Source organism: Choristoneura fumiferana, chromosome 13, assembly GCF_025370935.1.
Source record: "Choristoneura fumiferana chromosome 13, NRCan_CFum_1, whole genome shotgun sequence".
In the NCBI taxonomy this organism is placed as follows: Eukaryota; Metazoa; Arthropoda; class Insecta; order Lepidoptera; family Tortricidae; genus Choristoneura; species Choristoneura fumiferana.
The window spans coordinates 12,300,456-12,318,966 of NC_133484.1; the positions used below are offsets into that span (position 1 = coordinate 12,300,456).

An 18,511-nucleotide genomic window follows, 5' to 3' on the forward strand; every position below is an offset into this window, starting at 1 on the left:
GACGCGGCCGCCGTGTCGCCAGCGCCCGCCTCCGGCCACTCCGCCGGCCCGGCGTGGTGGACCATGATGAACGGCGTCGGCGGCGCGCTCTACGAGGAGCCGCACGCGTCGCCGCCCGGGGGCTCGCCGCCTTCCGCTCCGGCCGCCGCGCCGCCGTCCGCCTCCAGCGCCTCCCCCGCCTCCGTGGGCTCCAATCCGCCGCAGCCTCTCCACATCCCGGCCAAGCGCTACGACCCCGAGCCTGGCGTCATCCGGCATGCTCAGCAACCTTGGGGATACCCCCCAGATGCGCCTACCTCTTTCAACCACGAGTACCCCACTGGTGCACCGACCTACTACAACCTTCCGGTCGAAAGAGAGCGCAAATCGACGCTTCCCTTCTGGCCAGCGAGCTCCGGAGAGTACAAGCCTTACACTGATGGAGGCTGCCACCAAGGATTCTCGCAGCCCTGTTGGAACTACGCGTACGGAGCGCCGCGTGGAGACCAGCCCCTTTCCTACGTCGGAGGAGACGAGCGGCGGACCGCAGTCTCCGAGGCGTCAGGGTTCTCACACGACGCATACGGGCTTCGAAACTACGGTCCTGAGTCCGTTTCCGGAGCACCTTACCCGCCTCCTGGCTCCCTACCCGGTCAGTACAACTTCACTGCATTAACAACAGAGTCCCATAACCCTCCGATCACGTTGCTAACGTCCGGCTATAACAGCTGTTTGTAATCTTAGCCGAACTTATCGCCGACTCGAGAACCAAACATTATCGTGATGCAAAACATTTACAGAAATTTATAAACAAATACAAAGTTACGTTCGCAACGGGATGCCCATAGGGCTCTGTAAATTTTACTATAGTAAAATACTTTATATTAGTTTTTATGATGTTTCATGTAAAATTGTTTAAAATGAGAATACGATTACGGGTTTGTCAACCTTGACCCGAGCGGATGCCGCTTGCCGCTAGATGGCGGTGCTCGGCGCACACAGACGCACGCCGTCTGCATGTGTGCGTGGCTCGCACACATCGCGGCGACCGCCCGCCTCGCGTGCTGTGAGAAATGTCACGGTTGCAATTCCTGCAAGTGATTGCACGCCCCGCCATCAAATAATAGACATTTATTTCCAAGACGATAGAGCCCATTTTTCAGTGACGCGTTTCGCATGATTTTGTAATTAACATACAATGTTGATTAATTTCTTTATCCTGTCCCATAGATTCTCAGGTGTACTCATAAACTAATTGGAAACGAATTCCGTTCCGTTTATCTTTATCGTTCCATTGTTAATTTTGTAAAAAAAAAACACATTAATCCGAGCATCTAATGACGTGTATGAATTTTACAAAGATTTAATATGAGCTTTTTATATTCAGACAGCGTAGTCGTCCCCTACAGCCTAGCACCCTGTACTGTACAGAGTACGTAGATCGCAGACAGCGCGAGTAGTTAGTTACATTACAAAGCGCACGAGTCGATCGATCGCGCATGGCGCGAGACGATAAAGCCGGTAAGCTAAACAACTGCCCGAAGCCTCCGGCCGAACGCTCCAATCAAAACATTTTCCCACACACCACCATAAATTTGATGAATGAACGAAACACGTGCTACAAATGTTTAAAAACGAACCATAAGCACCATTTTATAGGCAATGTAAAACGGTGGCGCTATACAACCGACATAAATTAAAGTTTACGTAAAATAAAGCGCCAATAAAAATGTATAACTAATAAATAAACACGATACCTGAGCTTCGAGACAATAAACCGACGATCTTTGAGTAGAAGCAATAAACGAAATATTGCTACAATAAACATATTACCTCTGATGAGATGATAAAAACTAGGTGCGAGCGGGACGGTAGACTTGCATGCGGGTTGATTCATTACGCGTCTCCTACAGACCTATATCACTTTTACGATATCATAAAAACCGCGACGACATTCATAGACATGCAATATTACGGGTTTCTTTCCGAAATCGCGCCAGTAAGTAGTTGGCGGGTAATTACGGGGCTACTGCCGCCATGTCAATACTATGAGGGCAATAAAAAGGCTTCATTCATAAACTCGGCGCTAGTTCACTTTCGATCGCCGCCTAACCATAAAGATGGGTTTATCGCGCCACTGTTACGGCAGAGGTGTAACTTGACATAATTTTGCGTAAAACGCGCATATAATGGGCCATTAAAAGGTAACAATTGTTGAAAAAGTTATACGAGTGCTCACGTCACTTTATGATTGTATGTTTACAGCCCACCTGAGGTTGACATTGACTTTGATTTGTGAATTTACGGCTTAGTAAACGGTTTGAGATATGGCTCCGTTAGTGATCCAGCTCGTAGTTACGGACTTGGGTGCTGCGGTTTCTTTTTAATGGGTCAAAACATTTACTGCTGAGCCAATCCTTGCACCAATCATCATAATGCTCATAATCATCGAAGCGTCATTGCATTATTTTATCAGTTAAACGGCAAATTTGCTGGTTTACAAAAAATAATACCTTCATCTAAGTTTCGACTCTATGGCCATGCGAATACAATAGTATCTGAGGTTCCACGGACTGAATTTATCCCGCGGTCGGTAGGTAAAGTTTTATGGGCGAAGAACCCGCACTTTTACTGCCACTACGGCCACTGATCGCTACCTCTCGTCCCCTCATAATTGACAAGTCGACTTGTCATTATGTCCTCTTTAAACAATCGCTTTTACAAAGAATCGAGTCCAGTATCACTGGCTGGAAATGGCTTAAGAAAATAACACTACTAACAATAAGTTTTACGTAAAAACGAGTTTTTAGATTGTTGATATTGGTTTTAAAATTCAAAGAACTTAAAGGTAGCTACAAATTTACAATCGAAGAGAAAATTAAATAGATTGTTTTAATTTCGACTTTATTACAATACCTACTTCATATTACAATTAATTTATCACTTTTTACAATGATAGAGTTCAATCCTAACAACAGCTGTCACACTTTTTATTAAAGAATTTGATGAAGCGATTAATTTGCTTTTTTATGTCTCATGCTTTTGATTGGTCTAATTTACTCAACTGCTCCGACTAGCCTTAGTTTGAATAACAGTCATATATGTGGTAGTAGAAAATGTGTTGCATAGCGTAACGCAACTTCAAACTTATAAACTTGCGGTAGGGCAGTTTTATGTCAGTAGCCCGTACAACTAATGCTCGGTTGAGTAAGTCTGCTGAATAAAATTAGCAATAAACTGCTCCATTTATAATTCAAGTAACTAAAAAGCGCACGAATAAGGTGCTCTCAAGTCCACAATAATTAATGACTTCTATGAGTAAAAAAGTAGTAAAATTGTCTAGATGCAAATTAACAATGTCGGCTTTACTACACGAGTAAAATAAATGTCCAAATAATATGTCTTGTATATTTATTAAGTAGGCTTCCTTTCTAAACTAAACTATCCATTTACCAGCGAGCAAGCTCATAGCAAAAATATCACGTCCAAAGTAATAAATCTCTAACGTCAAATAAATACCGATCATTAACCGATGTTTTATGTAAGTCACTCACTTCGAGGCTTACGACACCAGCTTTCGCATTCGGACTCTAGACAATAAGGCATCTATTTCACAACGTCCGTGGACCGTCAAGAATAATAGGAAATAGTGCAGTGTGTTGCATGCATCCAGTGTTGAGAAGGTCGTGGGCCGCATACAATATTACGTCGGTGATCTCATCAAAGGGACCGCTCACATAAATCGCGCTATATCCAACTTCTAACGTACCATTCGCCGGCCCGCCATTGTTTCTATGAACGCCGCGTGGAAATAGCCAGTTAAATGCAAACTGTACCAACTGCGAATTGCACTTTGAAATTGCTCCACGTCGCAGTTGATTAAAATTTTGTTGGCTAACGAAGTCTCAAGAAACGATTACATTGATTCCAAAATAACGCTTCCATAATTATGATCCAGAGTCCAGAATGCAGTAAAGTCAAAATTACTAGTCGGAGCTAAAAATACGACATTCCGAGAACCGTTCGCTTGAACCCTATCTGCGTCTAAACGTGCCAACAGATATTTACGCTTTCGACACAGATAGATGTGATACTGTACGAACTCTAAAATACCTAACACGTTCTTGTAAAGAAGTTGTGATTAGATTAATAATATATTGCTAAAACATACTTTTTCCTCAGGTTCCCTATCGATGTCGGTGGGAGTCGGGGTCGGCTGCGGCTCCGCAAACCCCCTGGACTGGACCGGTCAAGTGACAGTGCGTAAAAAACGCAAACCTTATTCAAAGTTCCAGACACTCGAATTAGAGAAAGAGTTCCTCTTCAACGCTTACGTATCAAAACAAAAGCGATGGGAGCTCGCGCGAAATCTGAACCTGACTGAGAGGCAGGTGAAAATATGGTTCCAGAACAGAAGGATGAAGAACAAGAAAAACTCGCAGCGGCAAGCGGCGCAAGCGGCGCAGAACAACAACAACAACTCCAATGCGAACAACCACAACCACCACAGCGGGCACCACCTCGCGCCGCACCACTCGGCGCTGCACCACGCCCCTCCCGCCAAACACCATCAGTGACCCGCGCCCTTCTCTGGGACTTACCCACTTCACCACGGTATAGCCAGTTAAATGAAGCAGGGAATCAGTTCCATCAGACTATTTGGAAGTGACTTGTACTTAAAGGTTCCGAGAGATCTGTTACGTCCATGTTCGTTACCCTATACAGTGAGGAACGCGTATACCGTTCGTAGTAAAGCATCGAGGACGCTAGCCGGCTTGTGCGCCGGTCGCGCCGTGTCCCAGAGAATCTCGTACTCTAGTAACATAATGTGTTGTCGATTTGTGTATAGTATTAAATTACGAAGTTATGTTCGGTAATTGTAACGAGACTAAGTACGTGAGTAGATAACGATTCCTGATATTAATAATGTCTAGTGTAGCGCTAATAATGTATTTGAAATTATTTAAGTATCTACGAAATACGAATATTAAAGACGTCACCGATGAATAGTTTCTAGATAGTTTATTGAAAATAAATTTTGTATAAATATTTTGTGAGACTGCTTATTGTTGTACTCGTATTGCTGTTCAAAGGGTGTTCAGGTTAGTTTCGTTACCAAGTTGTTGGGCCTCGGCAGCTCGGCGGCAGCGGCAGTTCCGCGCGCTGTCGCCTCTCTTACGGCAGCAATATTCAGCTAGGTACTATTACCGACTACATGTCCTAATTCTCTATTTATTTTACACTTAGGTAGAGATAGAGACCGCAACATGATCAAATATTTATTAATTTCTTATCTCCTAAATCGTAAATTTTGTTATTTAAATTATGGATTTCTGATAAAGCTTTAACTCGGTTCCAGTAGAATTTTACATTAAGTTACTGTTATGACTTTTTTAAATATTGAAGTTGATGTTATAATCAATTAAATTAGGTGATATGGGCAAGTGCATTAATATTGTCCTCTATTGATTCATTGTACTGTTCGCTTTAGCCTGTCTTATTACTTTTATTTTTGTTTTAGTTGAATATTTTATTATTTATTTTATACCTGACTGTAACTAAAACCCTAATAATGTTTAATGTTTTACTCGCGTCTTTCTCTTCATGTTATACGACGTGTTATATATTATTTAAAAAAAACACGTTTTTTAAATATTGTAAGTTACTAAGTGATCTACAAAGAGAATCATCCCCGTTTTAGGATAATATTGTAATACTTCTTAGCTACCAACATCTTTCCTACTTTACAAAAACAAGTATAATTATTATATATGTAATAAATGTTTTATTGTAAACTTAGTAGTTTATCTACTCTGAACTAATTCATTAAATCTGTATTGTCGTAATTTTGTAGTGAATAAAATAAATTAGGTGTTTTTGTACAAAATGGCGACCTCGTCTAGGTAACCGAATTTCTATTTTTATTGCAAGGCATCTCATAGATACCTGTACCTACCGCATACCTACATACCTACATTATAAAACGAAGCAACGATTTGTATGTATAACTTAGGCATCGTCCTGTATATGGTTATAAGAAACGTCAATATTTTTTGAGTAGGTAGTTGCTTAATTTAGTCTGAAAAACTTAATCCTGTAACATTATTAATTTGGTAATTTACTTTACAGAACTTCCTATTTTCTTTAATTTCTGGGGTATTTCATTTTGGGAAATAAGAATTCACAACCATGCCTATTTTTGTTATAATATTATGTACAATCTTATCGTCTTAAATTGAATAAATTTTGTAACAGATACTTCCATATTCCAACAAAAACCAGATATTTGTTTAAAGGTCTTCTGTAATGGTTATTCAGACAAGAAATTTTCTCACCGTTCCCAGTTTGCTTCTCCAATACTTATTACAATCAACGATTGCAGTAGTTACTACTACTTATAATAAAATCATAAACTATAATATACCTAATTGTAATAATTAAAGGTCTCGTAATTATTATTGTACAGTTAAATTAATGTAGTTAATCGCGCCAGAAATGTGAGGATTTGTTAAGTATAATGTAATAATTAAAAATAAAATGAATGTGCTCTCGACAGTTTTATGACGAATTTAGAAAAGAATGTATGAAAGGGGAAAAAATTAAATATTTCGTCGTGTCTTGGATTCTTTTTTTGTTGCTTTGCCACCTTCCTCAGTTTTGCTAAGTTTTTATCAACAAGACACTGCAGTTCGCAAAATAAATTGACAATGGAGTCAACATATATTTATGTATAGTTAACCTTTTGAGATTAAATCAACCATCATGGTTCAACGTGTCATGGGCAACTTGCTGTTGCCCGCGGCTTCAGTCGTCTTAAATGAGTTTTTTTTACGGATATAGCACTGAGGTACCTGTTCACTTACCCTTTTATATTTGTTATCAACTCTGAAATTTTAACATTTTGCTGCAGGACCTGCTAAAGTTTAAATTTACCCAAACACATTTGACTTTTTTGTCTTGCTATTTTGGATCATACTCTTCATTTCATTATTAATTGGTACTATCGAACCATAAGACTTCTGATCCATCGTAGAACGTTCCTGCAGTAGATAAGCTTCAGTAGGTACGACGTCATTATGACTTTCTATGAACGAAGCCTTATTGTTTAGCGCACTCGTAATCGCTTTCATCATTTCTTTCTGTCGCATAATATAGGATGAAGGTAGAACAAGACGGTGACGCGAGCACCTATGCGTTAGATAATACGGCCTGTTCCACATTGAGTCATAATCCAGTTGGTTTAAATGCTGACTTTGTCCTAGAAGAAAAAAAAACAGACATGCAACAATCATAAGCTGACTAGCAAACTCTGTTTCAGTGTTATTTGCGAAGATAGGTATGTATATACGTGGTGATAAGTTACATGGTGGTAAACTTTGATTAAATAAGTAAAACATAATGCTATATAAAGACATGGATAATTTTTATTGGGTACCACTGCAATTTTTGAAAAATGTTTCTATTGAATTTCTTAGGACTAACTGTGGAAACCTTACCTACATTGGTATCACGATTGGTTCATTTATCTATTTACTCTTTTCATCGTCAAAATATAGTATTTTATGAAATGTAAGAAATAATTTCCGGGTAAGTACTTAGATCAATAATTAATCTCGTTAATCTTTATTTCCCTTTTTTCTTATTTATACGGTTACCCGTTGAGAATCATTTTTCATTTCAATAAATTGTACCTAACTAGAACACATTGAAAAAAACTACAAATGATTATAAGCTATAGTCGGGGATCGAACCCAAATATCGTCACTACTTTGAAAATATCTCGTATCTAAAATCAATATGTCAACAAAATTGAACCTTGACATAATATTTATAAAGTTCACTCAGAATTATTATCTATTTTGAGGTACGAGTTTTTTTTAAAGTAGTGACGATATCTATCATTCCTAATACTTACGTATTTATCATATACGCCAACTATAGTGTCTAAAACCCTCAATATAATCATTCATATTGTTAATGGACATGTAGATCATGGTGAAAAATACGAAGATACTAAGTGCCGATACACCTCGTAGAAATACCACGTATAATGCATGCATATATCCCTCGCATAGTTATACAAGGTAAAGTGACATACCCACTTTGATTGATTGAACTATTTACCGAAGGTACATAATAAAGTGTTCCATATTCTCCTATACCCACTTAACGGGAAGAGAAAGGGAGAGTACATAATACATATTTATATATGAATGAGTTGACACAGTGGTGCCCTGAATTAATGAAACAAACGAAAAAGGAAAGAGTATATTGTAAGTTTTTATGCAATAATAAAACCATAATAATACATCATACAAGGAAGGCGATTAAATGATGTTTTTTTTGTCAGAATCTTACATTAGAGTACAAGGTAAGTTACATGTAAAAATTAAAACTATCTGATCCAAAATGTCTTTTTAGTTCAGAAAATATAGCATGAACCCTATAATAGCTGTTATTTCCAACCACAAATGGTACGGAAAGAGTTGCCATAGTTTTCAGGTTATACTGTCTGAACTTCTTTGATGACAAATATTATTATTATTATATTTAGCCTATAACTGTGTCCCACTGTCCCACAATATTATATTAAAGTACAAATACTCAGATGTAATAGTTAGTGTTTATTATTAAAATGCAGACTCAGTAGGCATATTAAATGTTTTGCATAATGCTCGTTTCACAGACTAGAGATACCTAGTCATAGGTAGTTCTATTAGCTGGAGATGCTTACGGCCTTTGGTATTAAATAAATTTTTTTTTTTTTGAAACCAAAGTTCTTATAACCAACAAAAAGTTGGAAAACTCTCGACTTTGTCACTTCAAAGTTCAATATCGCAAAAACGGCTGAACTGATTTTGATGAAACATATCTAAGAACCATCACTAGAAAACCTGCTTTCAATAAAAAAACTGCATTCAAATCGGTCCACCCGTTTAAAAGCTACGGTGCCACAGACAGACACATAGCGGTCAAACTCATAACACTTGCGTCGGGGGTTAAAAATTATTTTTGTTTCAGCTAGAGTTTTAAATAAGATATGCGAAATTATAACAAGATAGAACAAGTAATTGTACCTGATACAAAGAACTCTCGTACAAGTCACGCTTAACATAAAATCACGTACATACCTAATATTTCTTAATTTTTACATAAATTTGGGTAGTGAGCTTCTGATCATTAGGTAACATATTTTACGTGTAGTCGTATTATCTTGCGTAATGCCGCCAGGTAGTTACTTAAACTCAATTAGCATGGCTAAATCTACCTACGAAGGCACTAAATACTTATAAGTGAACAAAATATGTGTCCGTATCTACGTACAAGAAAAACTTCGAGAAGGAACAGCAAGTAAGTGTGGAAGTGTATGTGTGTGTGTGTGTGTGTGTGCAAAGCAAGTAACAGCAAGCAAGTAAGTGTAGCGGTTTCTGTTAATTTCGGCGAGACAGTTGCGCAAGCAAATCAGCGCTTACGCTTGCCAGCTCCGTCCGCCCCGCGCATCTTTCAGTCCCCCGCAATATTTTCTTCTGTACTTCTGCGCATTAACGTCATCGCTACATTACGTTTACGTGCTGCAATCTGTAATAGGGTGTAGTGTGTTGGCTATAACTGTACTACAACAGCCAAGGAAACTGTACGTACAATTACAGTAACACAATCGGTTTCACGATCATTTCTTTGGCAGAGGTATACTAGAATGTCAATACGATATAGATCAGCAGCAGAAATATCATCACTACTTTGTAATAATCTCGAATATAAATCAACAAAATTGAACCGTGACATAAAGTTTATAAAGTTCACTCAGAAAAAGTATCTATTTTCAGGTAAGAGTTTTTCTTTTTAAGTAGTGACGATGTGCCGTTGAGGTTTTTTGTGACAGGCTATTTAACAATAGAATCCTAAGGTCTGTTTGACAATTTGACATTTGCGTTACTTTTGAGATTATTTAAATAACTAAACGGATCTCTCGATACTCACGCCATCTATCGATATTTCTCCTGTGCCAAGAAATCCTCCTTAGAAACCAGTGATTTTTGTGCTTCAATTAATAAGGTAAGTCTAACTTTGACACAACAAAATTAGGAGTACAATAATTATAATAGTGTATAGTTTATGAAAATGTAGTCATTGAAAACTGAAACGTTTTACAAAATTTAAACCATAGTCATGTACCTATGTAGTATTTAATGGGAATTTAAAAGCTTAAAGGTACCAAAAACAACTTTAATTGGATTACTTGACAGGTCTGATTCATTTGACTTACAGTTATGATTGTCCAACGGTTGGCGTTCTGCAGAACCAACCGCAACCCTGTCATTGTAACTGACATAGGCCCCAGCCCTGAGGCAGCCATTAAGGGGAATAATAATAATACAGTTATTGTTATATTATTTATTCTATTATATATCACAAGAAACTTAAAGATATTGGAATTAACATTTTAGTTACATGGCATAATTGGTTATTCCAATTTCGTAAAATTTCTTACAACGTTGAAGGAAGGACCCATTCGTTTTTCTTTTCATGTCTAATGGAGTGGTCAGCGCCATCTACTCGTAGTTTGACGAAAGTAAATTAGGCTTCATGAACATGGTTACCAGAAAAGTTGGAAGTACACGTACTACACGTGTACACGTTGCATATTGTAAGTACATATAGTGCTAATAAAAACTATGAATGTAAATGTTTTCATCGATATTTTTGTTCAGTTCAGGAATACCTACCTTTTAACGTATCCGTATCTCTTCTGCCAGATTATGCGTAAAAGGAAGTTGTCAAACGGGTAAGAAATAAAAATAAAAATGAATGTTAAAATGTTATCCTAATTAGGATTATTAGCATACTAATACTATGAATGAAAAAGTAACTCCAAACCGATTCAGATGAAGCTTGATATGTAGATAGTAACTTATAAGACCCTGGTAAAGACAAAAGATAGTTTTTATCCTTGAAAATCGCAAAGTTCCCGCGGGATAGCGCTAAACGGATTCTTGTCAGGCGGAGTTGTGGGCAACAGCTCGTTGAAAATATTTATACGTTTTCCAGGTGACTGCTGGCGGTCTTTTAAATAAATATCATAGGACAGTTGACACCAATTGAAACTAAGCAAAGCTTGTACTATGGATACTAGGCAACGGATAAACATACTTATATAGATAAATACAATACTTAAATACATATTAAACATCCAAGACCCAATAACAAACATTCGTGTTATTTACACAAATATCTGCCCCGGCCGGGAATCAAACCCGGGACCTCAAGCTTCGTAGTCAAGTTCTCCAACCACTTGGCCATCCGGTCGCATAGTTTTTATGTGCGACAGGCAACAAGTGATAATTATTTATGTCAATGCGAAACACAGCTCTGACTTGAGATATTCTGATTAAATTAGCTGCCAAATTTGGACCGAAATGTCAGTAACACGAGTCTTCTGTCGAGTTTATGAAATAGGAGACTGGTTTTCAGCTATGGCAATTTAATAATTATCAAACAATTTTTAAATATGCTCCTGTCGGCCATTAATTAAGTTGAGGTATATATAATTGAATATTTAATTGGCTTCAAACTTTTGTATTGCACCGCACCGATCTCAGTAAGGGTGCACTTCTATTGAGACGAAGCGGATACGTGCAAAATCCAGCGATTACATTACAAGAGGAAGCGTGAGACTAATGAATGAGTAAGTATTTTATTATGTTCGTAGCCGCGGATTTTTTCTTGCGTGCGTTGCCCAAGTAGGTCTGGTATGTTATTGTTGATATTTTAAGATTCCACACAAAATCCCGTGGGGATTTCTAAATTTCTGCATGTGTTTCCAAAATGTATATCATGGTCTGCTTTGAAACTGCATAAAAAATACCCGTTGGCAAATAAAATATGTCTCTGAGCTCAGCAGATAAAATTTCGAGACTTTGTCCCGAACCCAGAGGTCCAGCTATTATAGAGGTCCAGCTTTTAACATAACAAATTTCATTGAAATCTGTCAAGTAATACGAGTATGTGGCACTTTCATCTTGACAATGATATTCATTCCAAAACCAATTGAAGCATAGAAAAAATATATACATACTTAACAAATTTAATGGAGTGACTCTATAGCTTTGTTAGCTTACAAACAAAGTCACTTTATTTAAAGCATAAAATGTCTAGGTAAATAAATAGATACATAAAAGTTAAAACTTACCTTATTAAAGCTGAGGAATTTAGAATATTTGCTTGGAAAATGCACTTTTGAGGTTAAAACGGTATGCAAGCAACATCGATGCGGCTGCGTCTCTACCGGTTATTCTTAAGCGAGCCGCCTCCCTCACTGATTAGCATATAAATGAACTAAACCAAGACGACTTTATATTAATCCACCATTTTAAAAAGACCTTCCCTTTCTCCCTGTGCAAAGAATAACTAGATGAAATCGCGGTTCAATGCCAAACCCGAGAGATCTTATTAAGCTGGACTCCTTAAAGTTCACAGCGTAAACTTGTCTGCTATTGGAGGAGATCAACCCTACAATGCGCGCGCGCATTGCTGTGTCAATAATTACGATAAAATATCGACAATATTTTACACCTACAAATGTATTTTTTATTTTGCCCTGATATCTTAAGCAATGATATTAAGGCAACATTGTTGCAGTCGGCGTGGGATATAAAGTAAGTAAATATGCGGCTGTAATGAAATAAGAGGTTTAAGGTTATTGAGGCTGCATCATTATGGGTATGTTAGCCTCAGCATTAAGTGGTAAATTGCCTTTATTATTTTTTACACGGTACATCTATATGCCTGTACCCGCTGGATGTTTATATTTATATGCTCCACTATATCTCTATACAATATTTAAAATGAATCCGGAATGTTCTGGCAGGTATTTTGACGATTTTAATTACCACATTTGTATTTTTTCAAGATTTTAATACAATAGTTCTCTATAATATTCCATATACACTACTTGATATCTAACTAAAATGTACCGCGTTAAATGCCCACCTTATAGTAAAAAAATATAACTGGAAGAGACGAAAATAACGGACTGAGCGAGGACTGGCTTAACAAAGCTTATGACTTTTCATTCAGTTGAAGAACATATACTCGTATGCGTACAGTTCGCCATTGTGAGTTAACGCATTCACTGCCACCGACACATATATGCGTTTTTGGGACTTCACCTAGTGCCGCTGTCATAATTATTCATACATTTTGAACGCACATGTGCGTCGGTGGCACCTGTGGAAGTCAGGTGGCAGTGAATGCGTTAAACGGACACCAAACGTTGCCCGCTCCGCTTGCTGTGGAAGGTTGGCACTAGTTGGCATTACCGGGGTATCCAGTCAAACTATCCCAACCATGTGCCAAAATTTACCAGATAATAAACAAAAAGTTTATAAGTACAATACAAGAGGTAAGTACCTACAATGGCCATTGTACATCACATAGAAAACAAAAGTTATAGAAAAACAGATAGGTATATGTAGAAAATATATAAGGTGAGCAATAATTGGCCTTACTGTTTCAGAATGATCTCTTCCAGGCAATTTTTTATAACGGAGAGAAAGTAAGGAATAAATTTGAGCAGGTGATGCAATTTAGAACAAATAGTAGCTAAACAAAATTATAATAAGTAGGAAGCAACTATACAGACAACCTACCTACCTAACCTTTCTAAGTAGGATGATGTTGTTCTAATTAAGCTTCCCGTATTACTTTTTGAGTGAATTTAAGTAATTTTCACTAGCTGTGTGAAGTAAAGAAATAACACTTAGTTACTAACACAACGACCAACGTTGTCGATACCACCACAGGGGTATCTCAAAGTCGTCAAGTTGATTTAAGATGATTCATACATTAATTTAAGTTTGTTGATAGTATTGTAACTTATTGTGAAAAAATATAATTTAAGTTACTTCAGTTTAAATTACAGATTTGTACTCACACGGATTATTTACATTTGAACTTATCGAATTGGCAGGGCATGGTTTCCGCAACTATGTTAATTAAATTAGGCGATTAATTATTGATTATTAGATTTTTATAGACAATACTGGCAAAGATAGGTATTTAACGGAAATATGAAAACCAATTTTGTTTTGTAACATTACTTGCCGGCTGTATACGTTTTTTTTTTAATTTCAAATTTAACGGTCAAAATTGCATATACTTTTTTAAATAAAATTAAGCCATCATAAATTATACTCCAGTGTTACTTATCCGTGAATTGAACTTTATGGTATCCTATTTGCACAAAAGCAATCTACATGTTCTGATTTATGTTATAAGCAAAAATAGTATATATTAGTAGGTATGCAAATAAATGAGTAACTTACATCACGAGACCAGACGGAAAAGTGTATTCCGTTCGTCGAGGCTCTGTTATTATTTACTTCGCCTCAAGCAATGCATAAAACATCAAACTTATTGCAAAAGCGACGGAAATAGTCTCAAAGCACGACATGTTCAAGTAAATTGAAAACATGCGCATGGTTGATGACTGTAAATTAAAATAATTGCTTTAATAATTTACGGCGACATACGTACTCGTACCGTACCTGCAAAAGATGGCTGATACAGAACAGAGCGGTACATAGCCAGCCTCTAGTTGAATTATATATACATCGCGGCTTTGCTTAAAGATACGTTGCACTTCGATTGCTTATTGGCAGTAGAAAGTTGCTATTTTGCAAGTAAAAAAAAAATACTTTACCACAGTGAGCGGTCTCGTTCAATAAGGTCTTGTCAAAATAAGGCAGATTTTCTTAATTTTTTTTCCATTTTGGAATCCATTTGCGAAATATTAAGCTTTAAAATGCTAACTTTTGTAGAGCCATAAGTGTCCGCTTAACTGTTATCTTGACAAAATAAAATATCAAGCCTAAAACGAAAACTATCGTTACTTAGAATGATTCACGAATGAGTTTATTACGATTTATGAACGAGTAATAGTCTAGAACACAACAACACCAATACAAATAAAGTTAATTTGAATTTGAATTTAGAAAATAAAACGGAATATTTTCTGCATATTATAATGGCGCATATCACACAGCTCGTGGCCCGACCTGCACTTGGCCGGTGTTTTATTCATAGTAACAGGTAATAAATTAAATTAAAAATGTCCGTAGAATACGAGCGTAAAAACACGCCGGCGGTTGAAAGTAAAAAAAAAGTCACAACGTAAATTTTCAAAGGGAAATACGAAGGAAAATTCCGGGCTCCTAACCGTTTATCAGATAATGTAATTATGTACAGAGTGTTCCGGGACACCTCGACTCACTCTACGTAATTGAGTGCGCCCTCCCTCACGCCGGCTATTAGGCAAATCGAATCTTGTCCCTCCTTACCCCCTGCCCTCCCAGTTGGATGATATGTGAACGAGCTTCCTCTTGGCGCAGAACCAAGGATTCAATTTAGGCGAATGTAAATAAAATGCCCCGTTTGAGTTGCGCATTCCGGCTCGTGTGAGATTCAATTTATTTGTATACCCTTTAGGTATGTAGCGATATAAAGGCGGATAATTAAAGTAAAACCCTCAATTGATAAAAAAAGGTTTATCGCTCATACCTACTTTTTAAGTATTTAGCTGTGAGCTACCTAGCTTTTAATGTTTTGCTTCAGAGTTCCGCACGAATCGAAGTTGTGCTCATGCTAATTGAAAACAGCAGAAATAGTTGTCGTTAGTAAAAAGTACCACTACTTTAAAAGTTTCTATTCAATTAGCAATGTCTGCTTGTATGTTTTGTTGATGTCAAATTTCTTAAGTCAAATTTCATAAAATGGTAAAGCTGATTGATTAGAAATTTTACATACTTTGACATACGTTCTGGAGTCAACAAAAAAAACCTGCACTCAGCAAAAAACACGTAAGTATAAATTCGTTTTACAATTTCTAAGACAATTATGTCCTACTGTTTTCTTTTTTATATTTTTTTCGCCCTATTAGGACAGTTTCGACTCAAATTGGCAAAATTTTACGAAAAATAAACGAATACGAAAAACAAAACGGTAAATAGATACTAGGTATTTACCTTCTGAAATATTAAAATGAAAAGCTATGATCTTTTTGACCGGAATATGAATAAATAGGTAGGCATTGTAATCACATTAAAAGCTAGTCAAATAAATCATTCAACATTATTATAACATGAATGCTGAATATAACTAATCCAGACTGTATCCAGTATGAAGGCTCTATGAAATTTGTACTCGTGTTGTCATATGCGAGTGTGTAAGGGTATCTATAAAGGACATAAAGCTTGAGTCTAGACGATTGTCATAGAGCATATCAGCGACGCAGTCTAGCGTTGTCCATAAACTAGTGAAACTTTGTCGCTGGCGCACGCTTCGATCCAAATGTTTGTTTATCTAGAAAATAATAAAAGTGCAAAATATGTTGTTAACTCTGTTACGCTTATATTTTTGTCTCTGTCTGTGGCCGGGAGCCGTCGGCACGTCCGGGAGCCATAACGCCGTTTGATGGTCTGCTCTCCAATGCTAGCCGAGGCGATATAAAGCAAGATGTACGGCTGCGCTCTGGGCGACGCCTATATTTCCTAAACATCTTTTGGGCTTATAATTCTGAATGCTGTGGTCTTGTTGTGGGGTAACATTTTATTATTTTTTGGTTCATAGATACGCGTTTCGTTAAATGTCTTATGTCTTATGCCTTTGATTACAAATACGTACAAGGTAATGGTGGCGGTGGTAATGTGTATGGTGGTGCGGCAAGCAAATAATGTAAAAAAAATGTTACCTAGTAAATTTCTGTGCTAATTGAAAACATTGAAAACATTAAGTAGATTCACTGTTTTTGTTTTTTAATACATACATACATACATATAATAACTTTATTCACGTGTTAACGTTGGCACTAGTAAAACTTGCATTTTTTATTATGGACTAAAGCATAAACATTTGAAACCAAAATGAAAAACTTGGAAAAAATTAACAAACGTAGTAGCGAAATATGTATCAATTAATGATATTGATACCATACAATACAGGCGAGAAACTTTTAACACAAATAAAATATTAAAAGTTCAAAGCACTGTAATTGAAGGTGGGAAGGAGGAATTCGTAGACAATTAGGGAAATACATGGTTTTACGGAACAATAGCGGAATGGCGTGTTGAATCCCCGTAAATTTGTTTCCTGCGCAGCTAAATGGCGTAGTTTATAAGTAAATGGTGGTCGATAATAGGTTGTTTTGTTTTACAACAACATAAACGTTGTAGTTGTTCGTACTTATATAGAACTTTGGTTTTGAGAGACTACCCAGTTTCTATCAGTAAACTAATCTGCCTGTTAAAGTTTATGAAAATCAACAAAAACATGGTGAATAATAATAAGGAGCCATCAAATGGACTAAATAGAACGAATATAATACTAAACCAAATGTGAAAGTAACTCTGTTTGTCTATCTGTTACCTTTGCGTAAAACGCTGAAGCTAGATCGCTAGAAATACATATATATACAAGAATTGCTCGTTTAAAGGTATAGTAATATCTAGTGAAATAGGTAGGCGAGTTAGGTACATTCCAGTTACACATCTCCATTTAATCGATCTATGGTATTGACTATTGATCAGATTCAAATAAAATTATGAGGCATGTCGAATTTAATTTGTCATTAAATTATGCATTAGGAAATTATCCAATGAGGAATAAATAGCTAGGGCTAAATACAATAATATTGTTCGCAATTAAATTAATAAACTAAATAAGTAGGTAGGTGTTCAACTGATTTAAAAAAATATTTAACCTACATCAAGTGGTTTTATAAGTAAGTAAATAACACCAACTACATTTTTTTCCAGGAACGTGTAAGCTTCCCGTGGGAGGTTGACCAGTTGCAAGCAACAGCTAGTAAATAATACGTCAAAACATGATTAAATTAATAATTACCGATCATGCTTTCCTAAGTTTCGCTTTATTGACAATTGAAAACAACCCTTTCTTCAGCGTGAGTTTTTTACTAGCAAGCCGCATCCAGTTTTTACTATCAGAGTTTTTAATTAGCAGTTAGATTGAATTCACTTAACCGTTATATTGCGACCTAACCCAACCCTACGTTTGAAATCTGTGGTAATTCAGCCGCATAAGCAATTTAAATAGAGATAACCTCGGAAACAATGATAATACTGGAAACTCATGTAGACCTTTGTTATGGCATTCTTATATTTATCTCGAACGTGTCATATTTAGTATTTCGTTTCTACGTCTTAAGATATTCAATGTCAAAGGTCACAAAAGTAGGTTTTTTACAAATATCTCGCTTCCTTTTATAACTGTATATATAAAAAAATAGCTGTATTTTTTCTAAAAAAAACTGTATAGATTACGTATTTCTTACGTTTAACTTTTTTTGAGCTGGCAACGTGGAGCACGCATCATTTAGTTTTCTTGTTTTCCTCTTTATTTTTTATCCTATAGGAATTTTGAGAAATTCTGAAAATCGTTTTTAGACACCAAATATGCCAATTACGAAGTCTCTAATCATTATAAATACGGAGATAGTCCAAAAAAAACATGAAACTAA

General features: G+C 36.7%; 1 protein-coding gene across 6 annotated transcripts in view; it reads left to right on the forward strand.

The window, feature by feature from the left end:
* The window catches only part of LOC141434082 (homeobox protein abdominal-B-like), a 122,130-nt gene extending 115,533 nt beyond the window's left edge, over nt 1-6,597 (forward strand). For all 6 annotated transcript variants that reach the window (XM_074096356.1, XM_074096358.1, XM_074096357.1 and 3 more), the window contains 2 exons: nt 23-631; nt 4,162-6,597. In XM_074096356.1, coding sequence (XP_073952457.1) covers nt 23-631; nt 4,162-4,556 — 1,004 coding nt within the window. In that variant the 3' untranslated portion in view covers nt 4,557-6,597. The remainder of the gene's footprint in view (nt 1-22; nt 632-4,161) is intronic.
* The last annotated feature ends 11,914 nt before the right edge of the window (nt 6,598-18,511 follow it).